The sequence below is a fragment of the Palaemon carinicauda genome, chromosome 14, assembly GCF_036898095.1.
Source record: "Palaemon carinicauda isolate YSFRI2023 chromosome 14, ASM3689809v2, whole genome shotgun sequence".
Lineage (NCBI taxonomy): Eukaryota > Metazoa > Arthropoda > Malacostraca > Decapoda > Palaemonidae > Palaemon > Palaemon carinicauda.
The window spans coordinates 46,529,155-46,554,934 of NC_090738.1; the positions used below are offsets into that span (position 1 = coordinate 46,529,155).

General features: G+C 44.4%; 1 protein-coding gene across 3 annotated transcripts in view; it reads left to right on the forward strand.

Annotated features, from left to right (window-relative positions):
* Window positions 1–25,780, forward strand: part of LOC137653568 (sec1 family domain-containing protein 2-like) — a 261,267-nt gene that overhangs the window by 115,451 nt on the left and 120,036 nt on the right. For all 3 annotated transcript variants that reach the window (XM_068387077.1, XM_068387076.1, XM_068387078.1), the window contains exon 6: window positions 20,605–20,777. In XM_068387077.1, the coding sequence (XP_068243178.1) occupies window positions 20,605–20,777 (173 nt within the window). The remainder of the gene's footprint in view (window positions 1–20,604; window positions 20,778–25,780) is intronic.

Consider the following 25,780-nt stretch of genomic DNA (forward strand, 5'->3'; position numbering starts at 1 on the left):
TACTGCTTGTTAAAAGGATTCTACAGCAGTGTAGCTCTCACTGAAAATATATTCCCTACCTCAAGTACTCAGATTTGTATAGCTAAGAAACATGTAAATTACGCTACTATAAAAATTTGTGCTATTTGTAAATGTTTTAAAATTGGTGGCTCACATCTGTCCTACTTGTTGATGTAGAAACTGAACAGTAATAATTCAAGTATCTACTAAACAGAAGAGATGGGAATCAAGTAAAGATCCTATTACAGCCCTTGCGGAGCATTCATACTGTACAGTATAAGAAGTTTTTTCAATATTAATCTTACCCGATAATCATGTAGCTGTCAACTCCGTTGCCCGACAGAATTCTACGGAAGGGATACGCCAGCGATCACTATACAAGAAGGGGGTGTACTCACCAGCGCCACCTGTGGCCAGGTACTGCAGTACTTCTTGTTGACACCACCTCAATTTTTCCTCTGTCGTGCTTCCGGCAAGACCTACATGGATACGCTTATAATTTTGGAGTCTTGTTCACGGTTTTTGGTGAAGTATTGCTCTAAGATTTCAGCTTTCGCTATACAGGAAACTTGTCTCTTAGCTTAGATAGCTTTTAGATTGATTTGATTAATGGTTAACGAATTTTTTGCTTTAATTGGAATCCCCCCTTGACTGTTCTTTGATTCAAGATGTCCGACATTTCTCAAGCTCCTCCCCAAAGACGATGTAGGACTTGTATTAGGCGTATTCCGAAGGCCTCGGTTGATCCTCACACCGTTTGTTCCGACTGTAGGGGAAAATCCTGTCAGTTGGAAGATCGATGTGAGGAATGCGCCGAACTTTCGGAACTTGATTTTGTTCGATTCCTCAAGTATACCACTAAGTTAGAGAGAGAGAGAGTTAGGAGGAGTTCGGCTCGCTCTTCGCTTTATTCCTCACCCCATGATCCTCAACCTTTTCCTCCCCCTGTAGTGGCTACCCCCGATCCTACTATTTGTGCTCAGCCTGATATGTCTGATGTTTTACGTGCCATTCAGGCTTTAGGTGATAAAGTGGAGTCGGTAGTGAGTGACCACAAGTTCCTTTTGGCAGACGTCAAGGAACTTAAAGTGAAAAGTGCAGTGGGAAGTGGTAGTACCAGTGCTGTGCCGAGTGCTAGTGTCAGTGTCAGTGTTGTGCGTGAGGGTACTTCTGTGCGTGCCAGTCGTCCTCCCAGTCCGGGACCTCTTGCAAGCTCCCAAGCCCAGGGGAGAAGCAATGTCGAAGGGCAAAAGGGTTCGGCAGGCCTTGATCGGCGCACAGCAGTATCCTCGGTGGTTGCGGGCGTATCTTACAGAGATCGTCACTTCCACTCTCAGACGATTGAGCCCTTTATTTCCTCGTCTGCAGAAAAGAGAAAACGCTGGACTCAGGTCTCAAGACCTCTTAAGCGTAAAGTCCAGACCGCGCGAGTCCAACAGCCCGGGTGTAGCCATTGGGCTAGCTCGGACTCGCCGCAGTCATCAGGTGACTGCTCGCCTCCTAAGAGAGGTAAGGCGATGCCTCAACAGACCTCAACTTCTGTTAAGGCTCTGCCTCAACAGACCTCAACTTCTGTTAAGGCTCTGCCTCAACAGACCTCAACGTCTGTTGATCCCAAGATGACTTTGCTGCAGTCTATGCAGTCGCAGCTTGCGGTATTGATGCGTGAGTTTCAGGCAGAGAAGGTTACACCTCCTCCTGCGAGCGCTCCTCCTCCTCTACGCAGTCCAGTCTGCCAGACGTACGAAGTTGAGGTTCCTCAAGCTACCTCCATGCGTGAGCTACCGCGTTGGGAGTTGCCAGATACCAGCGTTGTGCAGCAACCTCCACCTTCCTTGAGGCAGGAATTTCTTACCACGCGGCAACCTCCTCAACAATGGGGACAGGAGTCTTATGCCTTACAACCTCCTCTACCTTTGAGGCAAGAGTATCTTGCAGTAAGACCACCCTCGAGGCAGCAACCTCTTGAGGTACGACAACCTCTGCCATCCTTGAGGCAGCCACCTCAGCTCTCGCAGCTGATACCTCAAGAACCTCAACTCGTAAGACAGGAGCCTCTTTCTGCGCAGCCGCCACCTCAACTCTCGCAGCACTCACCTCAAGAACCTCAACTCGTGAGACAGGAACCTCTTACTGCGCAGCCACCTCAACCCTTGAAGCAAGCGCAACTCTTGAGACATGAACCTCATGCAATGAGTCAGCCACCTCAACGCATGCATCTACCTCTTTCTCCTCAGCTTGAACAGTCTTTGCAGCCTGAACCTCAGGTTTTACTACAGTCGCCTCTCACCACGCTTGCTCCCCAGACTCCCGCAGAGCCTCCTTCTTCCCAGCCTCGTGACTTTGTCATTACCAGCCCTCATCCTCTTCAACAGAGACTTGAGGATGAATCCGCAAGTGTATATGCACCCGCTTGTCAGGATTCTGCCGTTCAGCATGCCGCTGTAACTTTACCTCTCGCTTCTCAACCCTCAGGTGATGAGGTTTCTGAGGAGGAAGCTGCGCACTTGGATGATCCCTCTTCTGACGTAGAGGAACCCAAGTCGTTACCACCCTCTATTGACTTTCGCAAGGTCCTGGCTCTTTTCAGAGAAGTTTACCCGGATCACTTTGTGTCTGCTACCCCTCGCTCTCCTCCATCAGAGTTTTCTCTAGGCATGCAACCTGTTAAGTCTGCCTACACTAAGCTCGTCTTCGCTAGATCTTCTAAGAGAGCTTTGAGAATGTTAGGGGATTGGTTGCAGTCCAAGCAGCAACTAGGGAAGACGTCATTCATGTTTCCACCTACTAAGCTGACTTCTAAGGCGGGCGTATGGTATGCCACAGGAGAGGAACCAGGCTTGGGAATCCCTGCCTCTGCCCAGGCTGACTTCTCAAGTTTGGTGGACTCTCCACGAAGGTCGGCTATGAGGCGCTCTAAGGTCTGCTGGACCTTTTCTGACTTAGACCACTTCTTAAAGGGAGTCTTTCGCGCCTTTGAGATTTTTAATTTTCTCGACTGGTGCCTGGGGGCCTTGAGCAAGAAGACTGCCCCATCTGACAAGGACTCGGCCATGCTTATAATGTCCTGTATGGATAAAGCAATTCGCGATGGTTCCGGCGAACTTGCCTCCATGTTTGTTTCGGGAGTACTCAAGAAAAGGGAACAACTTTGCACCTTCCTTTCCACTGGTATCACCTCTTGTCAAAGGTCTCAGTTACTTTTTGCTCCGCTTTCTAAGTTCCTGTTTCCTGAGGACCTTATCAAGGAATTGTCTGCGGCTCTTATTCAGAAGGACACTCATGACCTTGTGGCCTCTTCAGCACGTAAGGCTAAGGTTGCTCCTTCGGTTCCTAGAACTTACCGCACCCCAGTGGCCGATACTCCTGCTACAAGATTTATTCCGCCCTTTCGTGGCAGAGCCCCCAGCCGAGGAAGTACCCGTCCAGACGGTTTCAGGGGCAGGTCCAAGAAAGGTCCCAAGCCTTCAAAAGGCAAACATTGACTCTCCTCCTCTCCAGACAGCAGTAGGAGCCAGACTCAAGATCTTCTGGCAAGCTTGGGAAAGAAGAGGTGCAGACGCCCAGTCTGTCAAGTGGCTAAGGGAGGGTTACAGGATACCATTCTGCCGCAACCCCCCTCTGACCACTTCTCCCATCAACCTCTCTCCCAACTACAAGGAAAAGGACAAGAGGCTAGCGTTACACCAAGAGGTGTTGCTCCTGTTACAGAAGGAGGCAGTGGTGATAGTCCGGGACCATCAATCCCCGGGCTTCTACAACCGTCTCTTTCTGGTGGCCAAGAAGACAGGAGGTTGGAGACCGGTGCTGGACGTCAGTGCGCTCAATGCTTATGTCACCAAGCAGACGTTCACTATGGAGACGACGAAGTCGGTCCTAGCAGCGGTCAGGCAGGAGGACTGGATGGTCTCGTTGGATCTGAAAGACGCTTACTTTCACGTTCCTATTCATCCAGACTCCCAACCTTTCCTGAGATTCGTTTTTGGAAAGGTTGTGTACCAATTCCAAGTCCTGTGTTTTGGCCTAAGCACGGCGCCTATGGTGTTTACGCGTCTGATGAGGAATATTGCAAAATTCCTCCACTTGGCGGACATCAGAGCCTCCCTTTATCTAGACGACTGGCTGTTAAGAGCCCCCACAAGTCGTCGCTGTCTGGAGAGTCTCAACTGGACTTTGGACTTGATCAAGGAACTGGGTCTTTTGGTCAACTTAGAAAAGTCCCAGCTTATTCCTTCCCAAACCATCGTTTACCTGGGAATGGAGATTCGGAGTCAAGCTTTTCGGGCTTTTCCGTCGGCCCCAAGAATCAGCCAAGCCCTAGAGTGCATTCTGAGCATGCTGAAGAGGAACAGATGCTCGGTGAGACAGTGGATGAGTCTAACAGGGACCCTGTCATCGTTAGCCCTGTTCACCGAGTTAGGGAGACTCAACCTCCGCCCCCTTCAATTCCATCTAGCAGCTCACTGGGACAAGAATATGACGCTCGAAGCGGTCTCTATTCCTGTTACCAAAGAGATGAAGACTACTCTCATGTGGTGGAAGACCAACATCCTTCTCAAGGAGGGTCTATCGTTAGCGGTTCAGACCCCCAATCTTCATCTCTATTCGGACGCATCAGACTCGGGCTGGGACGCGACCTTGGACGGACAGGAATGCTCGGGAACATGGAACAAGGAACAGGAAACGCTTCACATCAACTGCAAGGAGTTGCTGGCAGTTCATCTGGCTTTAATGAACTTCAAGTCCCTCCTGCTAAACAAGGTGGTGGAGGTGAACTCCGACAACACCACAGCCTTGGCATACATCTCCAAGCAGGGAGGGACCCATTCGAGGAAGCTGTACGAGATAGCAAGGGACCTCCTCATTTGGTCAAGAAGTCTAAACCTCTCACTGGTAACGAGGTTCATTCAGGGCAATATGAACGTCTCGGCAGATCGCCTCAGCAGGAAAGATCAAGTCATCCCCACGGAATGGACCCTTCACAAGAGCGTGTGCAACAGACTTTGGACCTTGTGGGGTCAGCCAACGATAGATCTGTTCGCCACCTCCATGACCAAGAGGCTCCCTTTGTACTGTTCCCCAGTTCCAGACCCAGCAGCAGTCCACGTGGATGCTTTTCTGCTGGATTGGTCCCATCTCGAGCTATATGCATTCCCGCCGTTCAAGATCATCAACAGAGTCATTCAGAAGTTCGTCTCTCACGAAGGGACACGGCTGACGCTGGTTGCTCCCCTTTGGCCTGCAAGAGAATGGTTCACAGAGGTACTACAATGGCTGGTCGACGTTCCCAGGACTCTCCCTCTAAGAGTGGACCTTCTACGTCAACCTCACGTAAAGAAGGTACACCAAAACCTCCACGCTCTTCGTCTGACTGCCTTCAGACTGTCGAAAGACTCGCTAGAGCTAGAGGCTTTTCGAAGGAGGCAGCCAGAGCGATTGCCAGAGCAAGGAGGATATCCACTCGTAGAGTCTATCAATCCAAGTGGGAAGTCTTCCGAAGCTGGTGCAGAGCCAATGCAGTTTCCTCTTCCAATACCTCTGTAACCCAAGTTGCTGACTTCCTGTTACATCTTAGGAATGTTAGATCTCTTTCGGCTCCTACGATCAAAGGGTACAGAAGTATGTTGGCTTCAGTTCTCCGCCACAGAGGTTTGGATCTTTCCTCCAACAAGGATCTACAAGACATCCTTAAATCTTTCGAGACTTCTAAAGAACGTCGATTGTCCACTCCAGGCTGGAATCTAGACGTAGTCTTAAGGTTCCTTATGTCTCCTAGGTTTGAACCTCTCCAGTCAGCTTCTTTCAAAGACCTTACTCTCAAAACTCTTTTCCTCGTCTGCCTTGCAACAGCCAAAAGAGTTAGTGAGGTTCACGCCTTCAGCAGGAACATAGGATTCACATCCGAATCAGCAACATGTTCCTTACAGCTCGGATTTTTAGCAAAAAATGAACTTCCTTCACGTCCTTGGCCTAGATCGTTCGAAATTCCTAGCCTTTCCAACATGGTGGGTAACGAGCTAGAAAGAGTTCTTTGCCCTGTCAGAGCTCTAAAATACTATCTTAAAAGGTCAAAACCTATACGAGGACAATCAGAGGCCTTATGGTGTGCCATCAAGAAACCTTCGATGCCTATGTCCAAAAACGCAGTTTCGTATTATATAAGGCTTCTGATTAGAGAAGCTCATTCTCACATGAAGGATGAAGACCTTGCTTTGCTGAAGGTAAGGACCCACGAAGTGAGAGCTGTAGCCACTTCGATGGCCTTTAAACAGAACCGTTCTCTGCAGAGTATCATGGATGCAACTTATTGGAGGAGCAAGTCAGTGTTTGCATCATTTTATCTCAAAGATGTCCAGTCTCTTTACGAGAACTGCTACACCCTGGGACCATTCGTAGCAGCGAGTGCAGTAGTAGGTGAGGGCTCAGCCACTACATTCCCTTAATCCCATAACCTTTTTTTTTTTAACCTTTCTCTTGAATGCTTTCTTGTTGTTTTTTTTTGGGTTGTTACGGTAGGCTAGAAGCCTTCCGCATCCTAGTTGATTTGGCGGGTGGTCAATTCATTCTTGAGAAGCGCCTAGGTTAGAGGTTGTGTAGAGGTCCTTTAGTATGGGTTGCAGCCCTTTATACTTCAGCACCTTAGGGTTGTTCAGCCTCCTAAGAGGAACGCTGCGCTCAGTAAGGAAGACGAACTTATTAAAGGCAGAGTAATGGTTCAAGTCGACTTCCTTACCAGGTACTTATAATTTCATTGTTATTTTGAATAACTGATAATATGAAATACGGGATACTTAGCTTCTTGATATACATGTACACTGGTTTTCACCCACCTCCCTGGGTGTGAATCAGCTACATGATTATCGGGTAAGATTAATATTGAAAAATGTTATTTTCATTAGTAAAATAAATTTTTGAATATACTTACCCGATAATCATGATTTAATTGACCCACCCTTCCTCCCCATAGAGAACCAGTGGACCGAGGAAAAATTGAGGTGGTGTCAACAAGAAGTACTGCAGTACCTGGCCACAGGTGGCGCTGGTGAGTACACCCCCTTCTTGTATAGTGATCGCTGGCGTATCCCTTCCGTAGAATTCTGTCGGGCAACGGAGTTGACAGCTACATGATTATCGGGTAAGTATATTCAAAAATTTATTTTACTAATGAAAATAACATTTTTTTTTATTTTCTTTATTAGATATCACTTCTTAAAAACCTATTTGTATTTGGCACTTTATTTTTCTTCTATTGGATATTATTCTAATAACTATTGCGTACCTTCCTTTTCTGTTTATACCTAATAAGAGCTTATCTAAAGCCTTTTAGTATACAGTAGTGCTAAATTTAATTGGGGTCTTTTGTTTGTGATATATTTTGTTTTGTTTGATTATTAATTACTGTGAAATTAGGGTTATATAAGAGATGGGAAAATCCCAAATCTTGAATCAAGGTTTAGTGGGACCATTGTTGGGATAGGCTGACTCATGGCCAGACAACAGTATGTCTAAATGTTAAGCTCATTATCAGTAGACTTTTTGTTACACAAATTGGATTCATATACAGACACAAAATATATTTATTATGTAGAAAAGACTCTTAATTGATATCCTTCAGAACTAATCTTAACTTTTTAACTCTTTTCCTTTATATGAGGTGTCAAGCTTGATATTCATATAGTAACTGTGTAAAGATTATTAGTCAATTGTAGTAATTTTTTTCTACTGAACATTCACTCCCTTCACCATTAAAATCTAAAACACTTTATCATGTCTCTCAAAGTTCAAGAAGCTGTAATCTTAACATTTTGACAGCATATTTATTTTTGCCATTCACTTTTTAAACATGATCCAGTCCATCTTGTATCATTATCTTCTTCACTAGAGGTATGTACTTTCTCAGCTTTTATAAGATGTACATTCTAACTTATTTCATCTTTATCATTCTTTTTTCCTTTATTCCTACTCATATACAAACCTTCATCCTTTGGTAGGAGTATGCTCTCTGCAAAGCTGGATATGGCTGTTAAAACTTATAATGAGGTGGCAGTAGCAACTGAGCTCACATGTTTTTTTTAGCTACCAAATAGTACAGACCTACTTCTGGCATCCTCATTTGACTGTTTTGATTTTTCGCGTTTTCTTTCAGATGAATTTGTTGGGCAAAAGATATTTAGCAAAAAGAAGGATTTACAGATGTTTCCCAATAATTGTAGCTGTGTGACAGTTTTCTGTGCAAACCTACTGATACCCACATTGTTGTCACTTAGATAATATTCCTGCTAGCTATTTATTCCCTCGCTAGTGTGACCTTGAGACAATGACAACAACGTAATCCTAGGGAGGTTAGCATTCCTTAGAGGTGATATGCTCCATTAGGAGAAGAAGGCTTTGCTGCTGTTGAGAGTGAAGGCTAACTTCTAGTTCAACAATCTCTTCTGCTTCATCTTTGTGAGAGAGTCTTTATTGCTACTAGAGGAGAACCAGTAGAAAATGTCATCAAAGAAGTCCAGTAAGACCTATCGATAGGGTTTGCTTATGCATGACTCCTACTGCTTCTTTTCCAAAGGGAGAGACTGTATTACCAGGAACTTCCCTTCTTGAGTGAGTGCAGAGAATTGACCCACAGGGGGAAGAAACATCGACACCCACAATGCTAGGGAGGTGTATGGATACTTAGTATGAGTGTTCTCACACTTTTTACCCATGTTCCATCTCGCACCAAAAGAAGTAAGTGCTGAGAGTTGTCCCATAGCTGGAAGGAACATTGACACACACAAGAGTTGAGCACACTCACTGCCAGTTAGGATGAAGGGTGCTGCCCTTCTTTCGTCTTCCTGGAGGATCTAATTCCCTCTTTTGTGAGCTAGAATGAATTGGTGCATGGCAAGAGGTGTCCTTTAATGGGAAGAAATATCAGTACACCATGCTCTTGCACCTGTTTTCAGTCTTGTACTGGGGAATGCTTGTCAAAAATTATCTCCTAGCAGGAAGAAATGTCAGCATGTACAACGCTCAGGCTCTTAATGAACAGTGCCCTTGACAGAGCATCGCTACTTCGCCCAAAGAAGATGTCGTCTAAAATGACTGATTAACATAGCTGTGTGCATACGATCAAATTTTCCCTGCATACAGGAGTATGGTAAGTACAAAGAGTGTTATATACCTGGAGAATGCTCATACCAAGATCGTACCCAGGACTGAGTGGTATGTGATACAGGTATTACATTTGCCTGGTACCAAGAGTCAGTCTTGGAGCAGTCTTAACCTCAATTGGGATCAATGGCGCTACTCTCTTTTCCGTACTTCTTCTAATAGTTCCTGAAAGACGATGAGATCACTGCCAAGGAAGATATCATCCCAGCAGAAGGATTGAGGGGGAAAGAGCTCCTCCCTCATACAAGCAGTGTAAGCACCTAAGCATACTGTTTGACACCATCACCAAAATTGCTCTCCAAATGCAAGAATTCCATGCTCTCAATTTCTATACACACAGGTTGGATACTTAAGGTCTCTGCATGTACGTGTTCCATGCATAAGGTGTTAATGTGTATATGCTTCACGCACAAGGTCTTTGTGTGTGTGCGCTCCATATACAAAGTCTTTATGTGGATGCACTCCATGCACAAGGTCTTTATGCCTATGTGCTCCATGCACAAGGTCTTTATGCCTATGCACTCCATGCTCAAGGCCTTTATGTGTATGCCCTCCACACACAAGGTTTCACAAGTATGGGCTTGAACTGTATTGCTTACGTGCTTCACGCATCTTAGAGTATAAGAAAAGCCAGTTCTCCATGCGCACCATCCCCCGTGCATGATCATACACCACTCGATCAGACACCATGCGATTGGACTTTTCTTGCCTACTCTTCATGTTGTATATTTTGAATGATAGGACACCTGTCACCTCTTCCATCTCAATCCTTCCATGCATCAAGATCTACCTTTGCCTTGAGACCAGTCAACATCAGGAGATCCTCCCACCCTACATGACCGGTCAATGACATGAGACCTTCCCGCTCATCCTCGTGTTTGACTTAAAGCAGATGACTTCATAGGACTGCTCTGAAAGCTCTTATGATTATTGAGACGTAACATTGCGTACATACTGTCATTGGTAAGCCTCCTCACCAGCAGTAGACCATCACACAATGTGCCTTTGTAGCTCTCTTACATTGGACCATCAGGAACTGAAATGGCTAGTACATGTACTTCTCTATCCTCTAAGGACATGGGAGTTAGGAGCACCTCGGCCTCTGAGGAATCAGACCTTCAAGCTCTTGTCCCTTCTTCTACAGAGTATTGTCCCTGTTCTGTTCTCAGTCCGGTATGTGTGGTTGCAATTAAGAAATTTTTCTGGAGCTATGTGCCGAGGTCTCTCTCAGTTGAGACTATGAATCATTGGACATTGGACCAAAGATCTGATTTTGGATTAGCTAAAGTAGAAATTCACAAGGGGAGTCTATGGTCTTCAAGCTACTGTCACTCATTTATGAGTTCAGAGATCTTGGGGGGGCAACTATAGCTCTGATCAGGAGAAAAATTACATCCATTGATCAGCATTTTGGCGCCCTTGTAGGATTGAACCCTCCTTTGAGTTGCTACAATTGGAATGTCATGTGCAGCTTAGATATGGTCAATTCTGAGACCTCTGGTCAATGGAATTCTATATACTTCTGCTTCTTTCGACCTTGTTATCCCACTATTGTATGGTCAGCCGCTTGAGTCAACTTTTTTTATCTATTTTTATTTCTTGCATCATCATCTCCCACTTCAAATTCTCACATATCCCTCCTCACCAGATGCATCCATCTGATGTGCTGATGCCCAACACTCCTTCCCATTACTGGCATGTTCATACTCTCTTGATTAGTTCCCCCTTCTCTCTATATATTACATAGTCATAGTATCTTAGACAAGCTTCCCTAACCTTCCCCTTTACATTAAATATAGCACATTACATATCTTGACTCTCCTTCCTTTCCAGTAGTGATATTTCAGCAATCCGGACTCTCCTTCCTTTCCAGTAGTGATATTTCAGCAGTTCGTGCAATCCGTCTCACCATCCTCATTTCAGTTTTTTCCAACAGTCTTTTCTTTCCTCGGAAGTGCCCAATTTTCTGCCCCATAAAGTAGTTCAAGCCTGATAACTATCTTATGAATATTGATTTTGAACCTTAATGGTATTTTCTTGTCCAAAACGACTCGTTACTTATCTCCATTTTGGCCATATTTTTCACTCTCTGTCTCACTGCGTTCTCAGTACCTCCCTCCTCTGTTATTATTGATGCCAAGTAGTTAAACTCTTTGTTCTGTTATAGCTCTGTATCATCTTCCACTTGAATGTTTACTTCATGTCCTCTATCACTAATCATTAGGTCTGTCTTTCTAATGTTCACCTTCAGTCTTTTCCTTTTTATTATTATTATTATTACTTGCTAAGCTGCAACCCTAGTTGGAAAATCAGAATGCTAAAAGCCCAGGGACCCCAACAGTGAAAATAGCTTTTTCAATATTAAACTTAGCCGGTGATTATATAAGCTGCAACTCTGTTGCTCGACAGAAAACTCTACGTTAAAAATCCGCCAGCGATCGCAATGCAGGTAGGGGGTGTACTTCAACAGCGCCATCTGTCGTGCAGGTACTCAGTACTCAATGTAAACACAGAACTCAATTTTCTCTCTGTCGGGCTACCGGCAAGACCTACTAATTCGCTGTTACTAACTGGATTTGTTTTCACAACTATTTGGTGAAGTACACTATTCTAGTTTTGAGCTTTCGCTATGCAGGTGTTTTATCTTCATCTCAAAACTTGAACTCGTTTTGGATAGATTTAATTAGGGTGACAAAGAGAGTATGGACTCTCTTTCACTTTTAAATGGCCGACCCTTCCCTTAGACGGAAGTGTGTTTAGGTTTTTAGTAATTTTGCTTAACACGTTATATATTTTATATCTCTCCGCCTTTATTAGGCCTCTTCGATTAACTTTCCATTTATTATAAACATATAAAAATAAATTTTTATGTTTTGTTTATATGCGACCTTTCCTGATAGTAGGCGGTCCTTACTTGGAACCGAAGTTAATCAACGTTGAGCCCGTTATATCGTATTTAGCCTTTAAAGAATTTAAAACTTTTTAAATTTAATGTTTTATGAAAGAATTTCTTTGATAGTCTTCGTACTGTTTTCAAAGATGAACTAACGTTTAGTTTTTTAGACTACGCAGTTGTTGACGTTCAGGACGTTCAACATGCGCTCTATCGTTACGATAGAGAGAGAGTGTATCACGGTTTCACTTTGCAGTAAGAGTAAATCGATTCTGACGTTTTGTTCATTCTTTCTTAGCTTAAATGTTTTAAATTCTAAATTAAAGGAACTTTTTTTGGAAAACCTTTCAGTTTTTTCCTTTAGTCAAATAACATGTTTTTTTGACGATATATAATTGGGCTCTTCTCTTAGGTGCGAAATCAAGAGAGAAAGAGAGAGAGAGATAGAGACGGAGGGAGAGAGAGGAGAGAAAACGTTCCGTTCAAGCGGGTAACGTTGTTCACGAGTTGCTCTCGTCCCTAGTCGCTGTACGGGGAGGAAGGATAAAACGTTTTTAGTTTTTTATTCTCGTCCCCAGGCTATGTGCGGTGAGAGATTGAAAACGTAGTTATATGAACTAGTGTTTAGTCTCTTTCCCAGCCACTGATTTTTTTTATCTTAAAATATGTTTTCTGTTTTTTGCTGGTATTAATGAGCTTGCATTATACGACTGATTTCGCAATTACTACCTTTTAATGAAGGGTAGAATTGCGTATTTCAGGTAGAAATCAGTAAAAGTTTCGATTTCAGTGAAATAAGTGCAAAACAGAAAATCGATAAAGTGATATGCGCAAAGTGTTACAGTGTTGCGTCCGAGGGTTCGTCTGTTCGTGCCTGTCGTTCACCTAGTCCGGGACCTCTTGTAAGCTCCCAAGCCCAGGGGAGAAGTAATGTCGAACGACTTATGGGTTCGAGAGGCCTTGATCAACGAACAGACGTTTTCCCTCTGTGGTTTCGGGCGTATCTACCCAAGATCGCCCCACCCACTCTAAGACGAGAGAGCCCATTTATTCCTCGTCTGCGGAAGAGGTTTCTCGTAAGAAACCATGGACCAAGGTCTCGCGGCTTATTAAGCGCAAGACGGTCCTTTCCGCGCAAGTCCAACGGCCCAGTTGTAACCACTGGGTCAGTTCGGACTCGCTGCAGTCTTCCGACGACTGCTCACCTCCTAAGAGAGGCAAAGCGGTACCGCATCAGGCAGTCACACCGTCTGTTGCCGCACCTGCTCCTGTAGACCCTAGTGGTCTTTGCTGCAGACCATGCAGTCTCAGTTAACGTCATTGATGCAGGACTTTCGTGCGGAGAAGGTTGACACTGCACCAACCTCTAGCCTACAACCAACCACGGTTGTGCGTCCTGTGGACGCTGAGGCGACCTTCTCCCGCACTCCAATAGAGTCCCGCCACCCATGCGTTCCAGTGTACCCTGCCAGCCGCATGTTGACGTTCAGCGACGCACGGAACCTTCCGTTGACGTTCGCGAGGTACAACAACAGTCTTAAGTTGTTTTGTTTTGACGCGGTGCGTCAACTTCCGCATTCTAGAGTTGTTTTGACGCGGTGCGTCAACTTCCGCATTCTAGAGTTGTTTTGACTGCTCAGTCTAGACAGTCAAAGCAGTCTCGAGTGGACACTGTACGTCCTCACACACCTGTTGTGGTTGACAGTTCAGTTGTTGACAGTTCACAGACTGTCAAGCAGTTACATGACGTTGCCTTCTGGTCTGCTACTTATGCACCAGTGAGAGACTCACTGAGGTAACCTAGCTTTTATCGGACAAGGTTCCTGTGGATGAGGAAGTTGCTGTTCTCCCTCCTACTGGTATTCCCTTGAGGACTCTGTCAGATGGAGAGGAGCCTTAAGCTGCTTAGCCTCCTATGGACTTTAATTAAATCATGATATTTTTTTTAAGGATCTTCGTCTGGATCTTGTAACTGCTGCTCCTCGTTCGCCTAAACGTCAGAACTTACACTAGGCCTAGCTACTTCGAAGCCGTTGTTTTTAAGCTAGTGCTCTCTCGCTCTTCTAGAGAGCGTTACGTTGGCTAGGCGACTGGTTTTTGCACCAGGAGGAGTTTTTAGGGATACAGCCTTTGATTTCCCTTCTTTTAAACTGGCTTATAGAGCGAGAGTCTGATATGACACGAGAGAAGTTCTCGGCTTGGGAGTTCATGCCTCTGCCCAGATAGACTTCTCAATTCTGGTAGACTCGCCCTGGCGCCTAGCCAGGAGACGCTCCAAGTTGTTTACAGGTCAACTTCTCAGCTTTTGTCAAGCCTTTGAAGTTTTGCTGTACTATTATGTCACACATAACAAGGCTTTCAGGGATGGTAAACGGTTCCGCCTCAGTCGCTAACCCCGTCTGTTGCCACACCTGCTCCCGTAGACCCTAAATGGGCTTTGCTGCAAGCCATGCAGTCCAAGCTTGCGTCCTTGATAGAGGACTTAAATGCGGAGAAGAACCTTCTGGCCAACAACCTTCCAACCGGTCGGTTGTGCGCCCTGTTGACGCTGAGGTAACCTACTCGCGTCTGTCAGTTGAGGAGGTTCCTCCTTCTGGCCAACAACCTTCCAACCGGTCGGTTGTGCGCCCTGTTGACGCTGAGGTAACCTACTCGCGTCTGCCAGTTGAGGTGATTCCTCCTTCTGGCCAGCAACCTTCCAACCGGTCGGTTGTGCGCCCTGTTGACGCTGAGGTAACCTACTCGCGTCTGCCAGTTGAGGTGGTTCCTCCACCGATGCGACCCAGTGTGGGTTGCCAGTCGCACGTTGACGTTAAGCGACGCTCGGAGGTGGTTGTTGACGTTCAGGACGTTCAACAACCAGCAGAGGTGACTTGTTGTGACGCAGTGCGTCAACCTCAGCAACCCGGTAGGGTGTTGACTGCACAACCCAGACGGTCTAGACAGTTTCGGGTTGACGCTGTACTTCCTCGCGCACCCATGGTTGTTGACAGTTCACAGACTGTGCAGCAGTTCCATGATATTGCGTCCGGCTCCGTCACGCATCCACCAGTGCGACCGGATTCAGCGAGTCAGACGTTGCCCACTCCGTTGCCGTTTCCTCATCAGTTTCGGATGAGGAACCCTCTGATGAGGACGTTGCTGAACAAGACGATCAGCCCCCAGCCCTGCTATCCATCCAGAAGATGCTGAAGAAGGAACGCTGCTCAGTCAGGCTGTGGATGAGTCTGGTAGGGACACTGTCATCCGTGGATCAATTTGTGTCACTAGGAAGACTACACCTCCGTCCTCTTCTATACCACCTAGCTTTTCACTGGAAAAAGGACAAGACGCTAGAAGCGGTCTCGATCCCGGTTTCCGGAAAGATAAAGTCTTGTCTGACTTGGTGAAAGGACTATATCAACCTTAGAGAGGGTCTTCCCCTATCTGTTCAGACTCCCAACCACGTTCTCTTCTCGGACGCATCGGACGTAGGCTGGGGTGCGACATTAGACGGTCGGGAATGCTCGGGATTATGGAACTCGAGTCAAAGGACAATGCATTTCAACTGCAAGGAGCTTCTGGCAGTACGTCTGACCTGGAAAAGCTTCAGGTCTCTCCTTCAAGGCAAAGTGGTGGAGGTGAACTCGGACAACACCACGGCTTTGGCGTACATCTCCAAGCAAGGAGGGACCTACTCTCTGACGTTGTACGAGATCGCAAGGGACCTCCTCACCTGGTCAAAAGGTCTAGACATATCACTAGTAACGAGGTTCATCCAAGGCAACTTGAATGTCATGGCAGATTGTCTCAGTCGGAAGGGACAAATAATTCCAACAGAATGGACCCTCCACAAGGATGTATGCAAGAGACTTTGGGCCACCTGGGGCCAGCCAACCATAGATCTCTTCGCAACCTCGATGACCAAGAGGCTCCCAATATTTTGCTCACCAATCCCGGACCCAGCAGCAGTTCATATAGATGCCTTTCTACTAGATTGGTCACATCTAGATCTATATGCATTCCCTCCGTTCAAGATTGTCAACAAGGTACTGCAGAAGTTCGCCTCTCACGAAGGGACAAGGTTGACGCTAGTTGCTTCCCTCTGGCCCGCGAGAGAATGGTTCACCGAGGTACTTCGATGGCTAGTAGACGTTCCCAGAACACTTCCCCTAAGGGTGGACCTTCTACATCAGCCACGCGTAAAGAAGGTACACCAAGGCCTCCACGCTCTTCGTCTGACTGCCTTCAGACTATCGAAAGACTCTCGAGAGCTAGAGACTTTTCGAAGGAGGCAGCCAGAGCGATTGCTAGAGCAAGGAGAACATCCACCCTTAGAGTCTACCAATCGAAGTGGGAAATCTTCCGAAACTGGTGCAAGTCAGTATCCGTATCCTCGACCAGTACCCCTGTAACTCAAATAGCTGACTTCCTCTTATATCTGAGGAAAGAACGATCTCTTTCAGCTCCCACTATCAAGGGTTACAGAAGCATGTTGGCATCAGTCTTCCGTCACAGAGGCTTAGATCTTTCCAACAATAAAGATCTACAGGACCTCCTTAAGTCTTTTGAGACCACGAAGGAGCGTCGTTTGGTTACACCTGGTTGGAATTTAGACGTGGTACTAAGATTCCTTATGTCAGACAGGTTCGAAACGCTACAATCAGCCTCCCTGAAAGATCTCACCTTAAAGACTCTTTTCCTGGTATGCTTAGCCACAGCTAAAAGAGTCAGTGAGATTCATGCCTTCAGCAAGAACATCGGATTCTCATCCGAAACGGCTACATGTTTTACAACTTGGTTTTCTAGACAAAACGAGCTGCCTTCTCGGCCTTGGCCAATATCGTTCGATATTCCAAACTTATCGTATGGTTGGAAATGAACTAGAAAGAGTCTTATGTCCTGTAAGAGCTCTTAAGTTCTATTTAAAACGAACTAAACCTTTACGAGGCCCGTCTGAAGCTTTATGGTGTTCAGTTAAGAAACCATCTTTGCCTATGTCAAAGAATGCTTTATCCTATTTTATCAGACTGTTAATACGAGAAGCTCATTCCCATCTGAATGAGGAAGACCAAGCTTTGCTGAAGGTAAGGACACACGAAGTAGAGCTGTCGCAACTTCCGTGGCCTTTAAACAAAATAGATCTCTGCAAAGTATAATCGACGCAACCTATTGGAAAAGCAAGTCAGTGTTCGCGTCTTTTTATCTTTAGAATGTCCAGTCTCTTTACGAGAACTGCTACACTCTGGGACCATTCGTAGCAACGAGTGCAGTAGTGGGTGAGGGCTCAACCACTACAATTCCCTAATTCCATAACCTTTTTAATCTTTCTCTTGAAATGTTTTATTATTGTTTTTGGGTTGTCCGGAAGGCTAAGAAGCCTTTCGCATCCTACTTGATTTGGCGGGTGGTCAAAGTCATTTCTTGAGAAGCGCCTAGATTAGAGGTTTTGATGAGGTCCTGTTGTATGGGTTGCAACCCTTGATACTTCAGATCCTAGGGGTCGCTCAGCATCCTAAGAGGATCGCGAGGCTCCGTAAGGAAGACGTACTTAAAAAGGCAGAGTAATTGTTCAAGTCGACTTCCTTACCAGGTACTTATTTATTTTATGTTTGTTATTTTGAATAACTGCTAAAATGAAATAAAAAATCCTTAGCTCATAATAATGTAAACAATTATTGCTGGTCTCTACCCACCCCCCTGGGTGTGAATCAGCTTATATAATCACCGGCTAAGTTTAATATTGAAAAATGTTATTTTTATAATAAAATAAATTTTTGAATATACTTACTCGGTGATTATATATTAAAGGACCCTCCCTTCCTCCCCAATAGAGACCCAGTGGACCGAGGAGAAAATTGAGTTCTGTGTTTACATTGAGTACTGAGTACCTGCACGACAGATGGCGCTGTTGAAGTACACCCCCTACCTGCATTGCGATCGCTGGCGGATTTTTAACGTAGAGTTTTCTGTCGAGCAACAGAGTTGCAGCTTATATAATCACTGGGTAAGTATATTCAAAAATTTATTTTATTATAAAAATAACATTTTTCTCTCTTGTTTGATAGTTATCTTCATATTTTATTATTATCTTCTTCCTACTTTCTTCTGGCTATATTCTTTTCCTTCACAGTTGTTTGAATATCTTGATTCCATCACCATGTTTCTTTTCCTGTTGATGATTGCCACTAGTCCTCCCAGGCACATCTGCTGCTGCTGGTACCACATTCTCTTTCATAAAATCCCATTTCTCTTCAGCAATTCTAACATTTCATTTACATATCTCTCTACCCTTTCTCTCTCTTTTTTACTTCTGATCTTTCTTTGCTTTTCCCATTCAACTTCCAAGTTTTGATCCTTCTATTCTTCACTCGGCTTTTCTTTTCCTTATGCCTTTCAGCTTAAAATCTGCAACTATCAGTATAGGTTGAGCTACAATAGATTTGTTTGGAATAGTACTACAATCCATATTGATTATCTTGTCTTCCTTCCTAACCAGCACACAGTCAATTTGTTTCATTTCGTTCACTTTTATAAGTTACCAGATGACTTCCCCTTTTCTCAAACTGTGTATTCATGATTACCAGATTCATAGATTTGGCTAATTCCAAAAAAAATTAATCTTGTGTCTTCTTCCAAAACCTCTTCATCTTTGTGTTTCCTTAAAAGCCATCAGAACTCTCTCCTACATAGGCATTCATGTCCCCAGATAACACCAGCAGTTCACTTCTTGAAACTCTTCATGGACTGTATATTCTTCTATTTTCCCTCTTAATTCCTCCATTTCCTCTGCTACAACCTTGTTTGTTACACCCTTGTTGAGGGGTTTATGCTAAGATGATATACCATGTTCTCCTATATTTCACAAACTCTAAGCCCATGAGCTTGTCACTGATACACTGGACCTCTGTGACATTTTCCTACAAGTCTGAATGAAGAATATCCCCTACCCCATTTCTCCTTGTATCTTTCCTTGTATATTAATCTTTATATCCTTCCCCAAGCTTTCTTGCACTTTAACCCCTGTTATTTTGTCCCCTGTATCCATAGAATCATAATTTTCCTTCTCACCATGACACCCACTAACTGTCTTCCCTTTCCTGGGAAGCTACCAACATTCCAATTTCCAATTCATATCTTTCATTTATTTTTCAAATCCTTTCACGTCACTGGCTTCTTTAGCTGTCGTCATAAATTCTGCAGTACCCTTTTCATATTTCTCACTACTGTCAGTTATTATCCTGCCTTCTGTCCACTCCATAGATCCTCTCTTCTAATTTCTTGACATCTGAATCTGTTTCCATTGCCAGCCTCCAGCAACTTCAGGATTTGAACACTGGGCAGTTGCAGTGAAGTGCTTCATCATGACTCATGGCTTAACATGCCTTGAGACTTCCCTTTCTGCCCTGGTAGGACACTATAACTTTTCTTACAGCAATGGAAGGAATAAGGGAAGAGATCATAAAATACTTTTTTTTCTGGCTTCATGGGACAATCAGTTGTGCTCCTTTGGCTGTTGAGGAGACGAAAGAACCATCCTGTAATCGAGTGCATAAACTCAAGACTTATTGGATTTGCTTTCAAGAAGAACCTGTCAGGGGAGCAGTACTTCATGACAATAGTTTGGTAACAACAGATAACCTTTACTACCCTTTACCTATGTAAGTATACCCTCAGATCCCTGGAAAGGCTTCCTGTATCCTTGGGATAGTGATAGTTGCTCAAAAGATAGTGTAGTAATCATAGTTCTTTTATGGGACAGGGAACATCTCGTCTAAGATAGTGGTCACAACATGATAATAATGAGAGGTTATATTGACTGTCCCCTTTTACCTCTTCTTTTTTTCTTTCCCCTCCTTAGGGTGCAGCACTCACTTCATTATATGCTGGACCAGACACTAGATACAGATAAATTGTGGGATCGAGCAACTTTTCTTAACATATAAATTTTGTTTAGGAGTATCTCCCCCTTCCTCCCAGTTGAGGAGAAGGATAAAGTAATGCATGCAGATCCATTTCAAATAAATGACCATACATTCAGGCAACATATCCTCCACATGGATATTGGTTCTTCCGTGGCCATCTACCAGTCCTTAGTGTCCTGGCTTAAGACCTGTCTCATCTTCATGCCCAGGTCATAAGTAGATAGACAGGAGTCCTCTTTTTAGCTCCTGTAGAGGACAGAAGTACTTAGACATATCCTGGGAAAGTAAACAAGCTAGTTTGATTATAGGGCCTTCTTCTCTCCTAAAGTTAAATCTCCTATTCAAGAATAAAGGTTTGTATTTGTGTAGGAACAAATTTCCATTTTTCCCAGCTATACATACCCGAGTCTTTTAAGTTACACTTCCTGCCTGAACCACCTCATAAGTTCTTGGTTTAAGATCAAAGTGGGAGCTCAGTGGCCTGTCAGGAGGTGGGTCTTACTTGCCACCCTCCAGGTATAAGTAATTACTGCCACCTCATTATAAGTTTTAAGAGCCGTATCCAGCTTTGCTGAAAGCATACTCTCATTAGAGGACTCTTGTTTGTATAGCCAGGAAAAATACAAATCACTTTTAAAATTTTGATTTTTACAGACAGCTTCAAATAAAGTTTCCCTCGTGTTTGTGGACCGAACACTGGATTTGGCTGATGCTTCTAGCCATGCAGGTGAAACATTGATGGAGAGGATTTTATCACTTTTGCCACGTCTTTATGGTCACAATTTGGACTCTGCTGTCAATATGGCTCCCACTTGTCATGTTCATCCGTAAGTGGAAATTTGCTTTCCAGCATAATTGTTGTCATGTATAATCTATTTCAGTATTGACCAAAGATCGAGTTTATATATATATTTTTTTTTTTTTTTATTTTAGTGACAATTATTATAACATACTTATAGGGGTTTTCATTTATCATTACAGTTCGCTATATGAGATGTTTACTTTTCCTAAAAAGATGTGGATGGTTAATTTTACCATGATTGAGGGTAGTGGGTTACAAAATATAATTTTAATGACAAATTATTTTATCCCAGAGAGATGAAAAAGGTGTGTTTCTCCATGTGTACAAACTTTTCATACTTTAGAACAAACTTTTCATACTTTAGAATAGGGATGTCATTGGTGGTGTAGGAACAAAATGACAGGTAGCCCAAGGGGGAAGCCCCACCCACCCACCTGTCATAGAATAGTCCCTATTGTGTTTGGCCACAACATGTACTGAGGTATCAGTGTGGTAGTATTTTGACTGCTGTATCTTTTCTTACATTTGTTTGTGATAATTGTTGGTGTTTTGTAATTGTACCAAAAGGTAAGCATGTGGTGAGCTGATTTTTTATTTTATATGAGATTACAAACCTTTGAGACTTCATGTGTTGTGTACTTTTGCGAAGTTTTAAATGTACGCACCCTCTTCTTGGAATGTTTTTTTCACTACCCACCCCGAGAGGTGGTTTCACAGGGAGTCCTATCCCTGTTTCGACTGCCTTCCTGGACTTCTTTGGCCCCTTCCTCTTCGTCTTCCTCTTCTTCATCTGAGAAGAAGAGTTGGAATGTGAGTTGGAGGATGACAAGGAGGAGGATGAGGAGGAAGAACAGTGTATAGGCTTCTACCTCTTCCTGACTCTTGCTCCTGGCTTTGCAAGCAGAAGGGTTGAGATCTGAGCAACACTTGACCATGAAGCTTCCCCAAAGGGAGAACCATACGGGTTGTTCCAACAAGAGCTACAACACTGGGGCACACTGTCACAAGGGCAGGGGAAGGAATGCTTGTAAGGCCACACAACCCCAAAAGGAGCTTGGCCAAAGGCACAATCACTGACAATGTGGGAGGAGGAATGGCCACTGGCTAACTTAATGACACAAGGGTTGGGGGCAACAGCCACAGTGGAAGGGATAGGGATCACTGAAACGAGGTCAGATATTGGGGTAACCTTGGGGACATTGTTAGCACTTACCTTTGCCTTCCCGTCTCCTGACACCAGCACCTTACCTGTGACGTCACGGGAAACACTTGAGATACATGTAAAAGTACAGTGGCTACCAGAGAGAAGTCGACTTAACTACCAACTCCCTCATGTAATGGAGGGCTTACTTGAAAGACTTGACAGTTACAATAATTGGAAATACAGCTGGAATGGAAACACCCATATATTGCTTATAAGAAATGTGCCCACTATTAAGCACTAAAAGGCAATAGGTCAAACATCTAGAACAAAAGTTTCTGTATATGAAAAACTAATATTACAAAATGACAGAGGACAATTTTTTTACCTTATATTGCAAAAAAATACTCAGGATACAAAATGACATTCACGTGGCCGATAAAAATTTTAAAATTCGTGCTCTGCATGTCTGTTCGACTTTGAACTCGCCACCATCCTCCTGCTCTCCTATTGGTCCGGATCTTTCCCATCATGCATCTTTCGGTGTCCCTCGACCATTTCGTTTCAGCATTCGCTATCATTTAAATTGAATTCGTGTCGGTGATTTCGATTTCATACTTATATTTTCAATGTTACTTTATTCAACCTGTAATTCTATAGCCGTGGGTCCTAAGAATGTTGCTGATGTTCAAGGAAAGGAGAAGAAGATGCTTTTTATGGAGATGAAGCTGAAGATAACCATGCAGTATGAGGGAGACATGCAGTTGAGTGTGATTGCTAAGGAGTATTGCCAAAATCTGTTGATGATAGGCACCATCCTTAAGCAGAAGGAAGCCATCAAACCATCAACACCTTCTAAGGGTGTGACTTTCCTCTTTAGTAAGAGTAGCCATGTCCATGATGAGATAGAGAGACTTCTTCTCCTCTGGATTAAGGACAAGGAAATCGCTGGAGACACAATCCCCGAGACAGTAATCTGCCACAAGACCAGCACCATTTTTGGTGATCTCCGTGATTCTCAAGCCGGAAACGATGTAGGTGAAGGGACGTTGCAGCAGGCAACCCCAGAGTTCATGGCTTCATGCGGGTGGTTTGAAAAATTCAGGAGACGGACGGGCGTTTATTCGGTGGTGCGGCATGGGGAGGCTGTCAGCTCGAACACAAAAGCAGCCAAAGCCTTTGTTAAGAAATTCAACGAGTTGACTATCTAGGAAGGCTATATTCCCCTGCAAATCTTCAACTGTGACAAAACTGGGCTCTTTTGGAAAAAAAAATGTCCCGTCAGACCTATATCACAGCGGAAAGGAAGAAGCTCTCCGGGCATAAGCCTATCAAGGACAGGGTTACTCTTGCACTCTGACAGTACCAGTGGGGATTGTAAGGTTGAGGCCCTACTGGTGTATCATTCGGGGAGTCTTCGAGCCTTCAAGTCTGACAAAGTGCTGAGGGAGAAGCTTCTGGTGATGTGGAGGGCTAATGCAAAAGCCTGGGTAATGAGACAGTTTTCCATAGAGTGGGTTAACCTCTGTTTTGGTCTGGCTGTTAAAAATCATCTGGAAGAGAACTGCCTCCCTCTGAAATGTCTCATGGTGTTAGACAATGAATGCACCTACTCACCCTTCTGGCCTTGAGGATAATATCTTCCTAGAATAGTCCTTTATCAAGGTTCTCTTCCTTCCACCTAACACCCCCCCTCACCTCCAGCCCATGGAACAGCAAGTGATTTTGAATTTCAAGAAGCTCTGTACCTAACATCTCTTCAAGAGATGTTTTGAAATCACTGACAGCACAAACCTCACCCTTTGTGAATTTTGAAAGGAGCAATTCGATACTGTAATAGGCCTCAGACTCATCAATCAATGTTGGCAGGAGGTTTCAAGGCGCATCATAAACTCTTCGTGGAAGAAACTCTGGCCTGATGCTGTCTGCGTGAGAATTCAAGGGATTCAGCATAGGCCTAGCAAAAGGCAAAACCAAGACTGTTGATGATCTTGAACCTGTTCCGCAACCTGAGGTTGAGGAAATTGTTTCACTCGAGAGGTCTATGGGGCTGGTCATCGATGAGGACAACATAAATTAGCTTCTCGAGGGCCACCAAGAAGAGCGTACGATGGACAACCTGAAGGAGTTGGAGGCTATGCAACTGAATGTCGTTCAGGAACAGTTCTCTGGCGGCAAGGAGGAGGACAGAGCTATGACAATGACTATAGCAGAAATTAAGGAGATTCTATCTTCATATCATAAATTGGCAGATTTCTCAGAAAAGAAACAATCTGAAAAGGTTCGCACAGGTCGTCTTTTTGCTCAGTTTAAAGGCGTTGTGCGGTAATATCAGTAATCAGGTTTTATCATATGTCAAAATGTCGGGTTTGGTGTGTGATTCAAGACTCACCTATTGCCTGCAATCTCAGCAGCCCCATGTGCCAGCTGCAAGTCCTTAAAACTGGCGCGCCGCAGCCAAATTTTGTCAGCCAGCTGTGACGTCATACCAGAAACTTACCGTGAGCGATGCATGGTGGCCGGCGTGTTTACCTGTCTACCGAAATTGTTTATGTATATATATATATATACATAAGTAGACCCCCGGCATACGGCGTCCCCAGCTTACGTTTTTTTCATGTTACGGTGTGGAATACAATTTTTTTTCGTCCCCTCGTTACAACATTTTCCCCACCTTACGGCATCGAATTCCGAAACTCAAATTTGGCGGTTTCTACGCGTACGACTGTGCGAGTCACTAGCCTACCACCACGCTCATACATCACTAAGAAGCTGGTCTGCTATTGGTCGGTGTCACAGTGTCACTAAGATGGCGATACGCTATTGGCCGAAAATCCTCCCACAATGCTTGAGAGACATGCTGCCTCTCTCTCTCTTTGTCATACGCGCGCTCAGTTCAGAATCTCGTGTGCGTGTCGTAAAGACTTGATCTTGCGTGAGTGCTTGCGATATTGTTATTTTTTGTGCATTTTAGTGCTTAATTATAACTTTAATTCGTTAGCCATGGGTCCCAAGATTGCTAGTGATGTTAAAGGCAGAAGTAAGAAGATGATAACTATGGAAACGAAGCTGGAGATCATAAAGAAATATGAAGAAGGCATGCGCATCATTACCCTCGCTAATAAGTACGGCCGTAACCAATCTACGATTGGTACAATTGTTAAGAATAAGGAAGCCATTAAAGCAAGTAAGTCTTCTAAAGGCATGACTGTCCTTGCCAGTGGAAGGACCTCAATCAACGATGAGATGGAGAGACTCCTTCTTCTGTGGATTAAAGAGAAGGAAATCGCTGGTGATACACTCACGCAATCGGTAATTTCGCACAAGGCGAGCGCCATCTTCGCCAATCTCGTGTAAGCCCAGAGAGACGGCGGAGGTGAAGGAACGTCGCAGCAAGCCCCCCAAGAGTTTAAGGCTTCTCATGGGTGGTTTGATCGGTTTAGGAAGAGGACTGGTATTCACTCAGTCGTCAGGCATGGAGAGGCGGCCAGTTCTGACAAGAAAGCAGCAGAAGAATTCCTCAAGAAGTTTGAGAACGTAATTTCCAGAGAAGGCTACATTCCTCAGCAAGTTTTTAACTGCGATGAAACTGGCCTATTCTGGATTAAAATGGCCCGCCGTACATATATCACAGCTGAAGAAAGGAAAATTCCTGGCCATAAACCAATGAAGGACAGACTAACGCTCGCATTTTGTGCAAATGCCAGTGGGGACTTAAAAATTAAACCCCTACTGGTATACCACTCAGAAAATCCTCGTGCCTTCAAGTCACAAAATATCACGAAGGAGAGGCTCTCGGTATTTTGGAAGTCTAAGGCTAAGGCCTAGGTCACGAGGACCATATTTTTTGAGTTGATAAACGTCTGCTTGGGTCCTGCTGTCAAGAA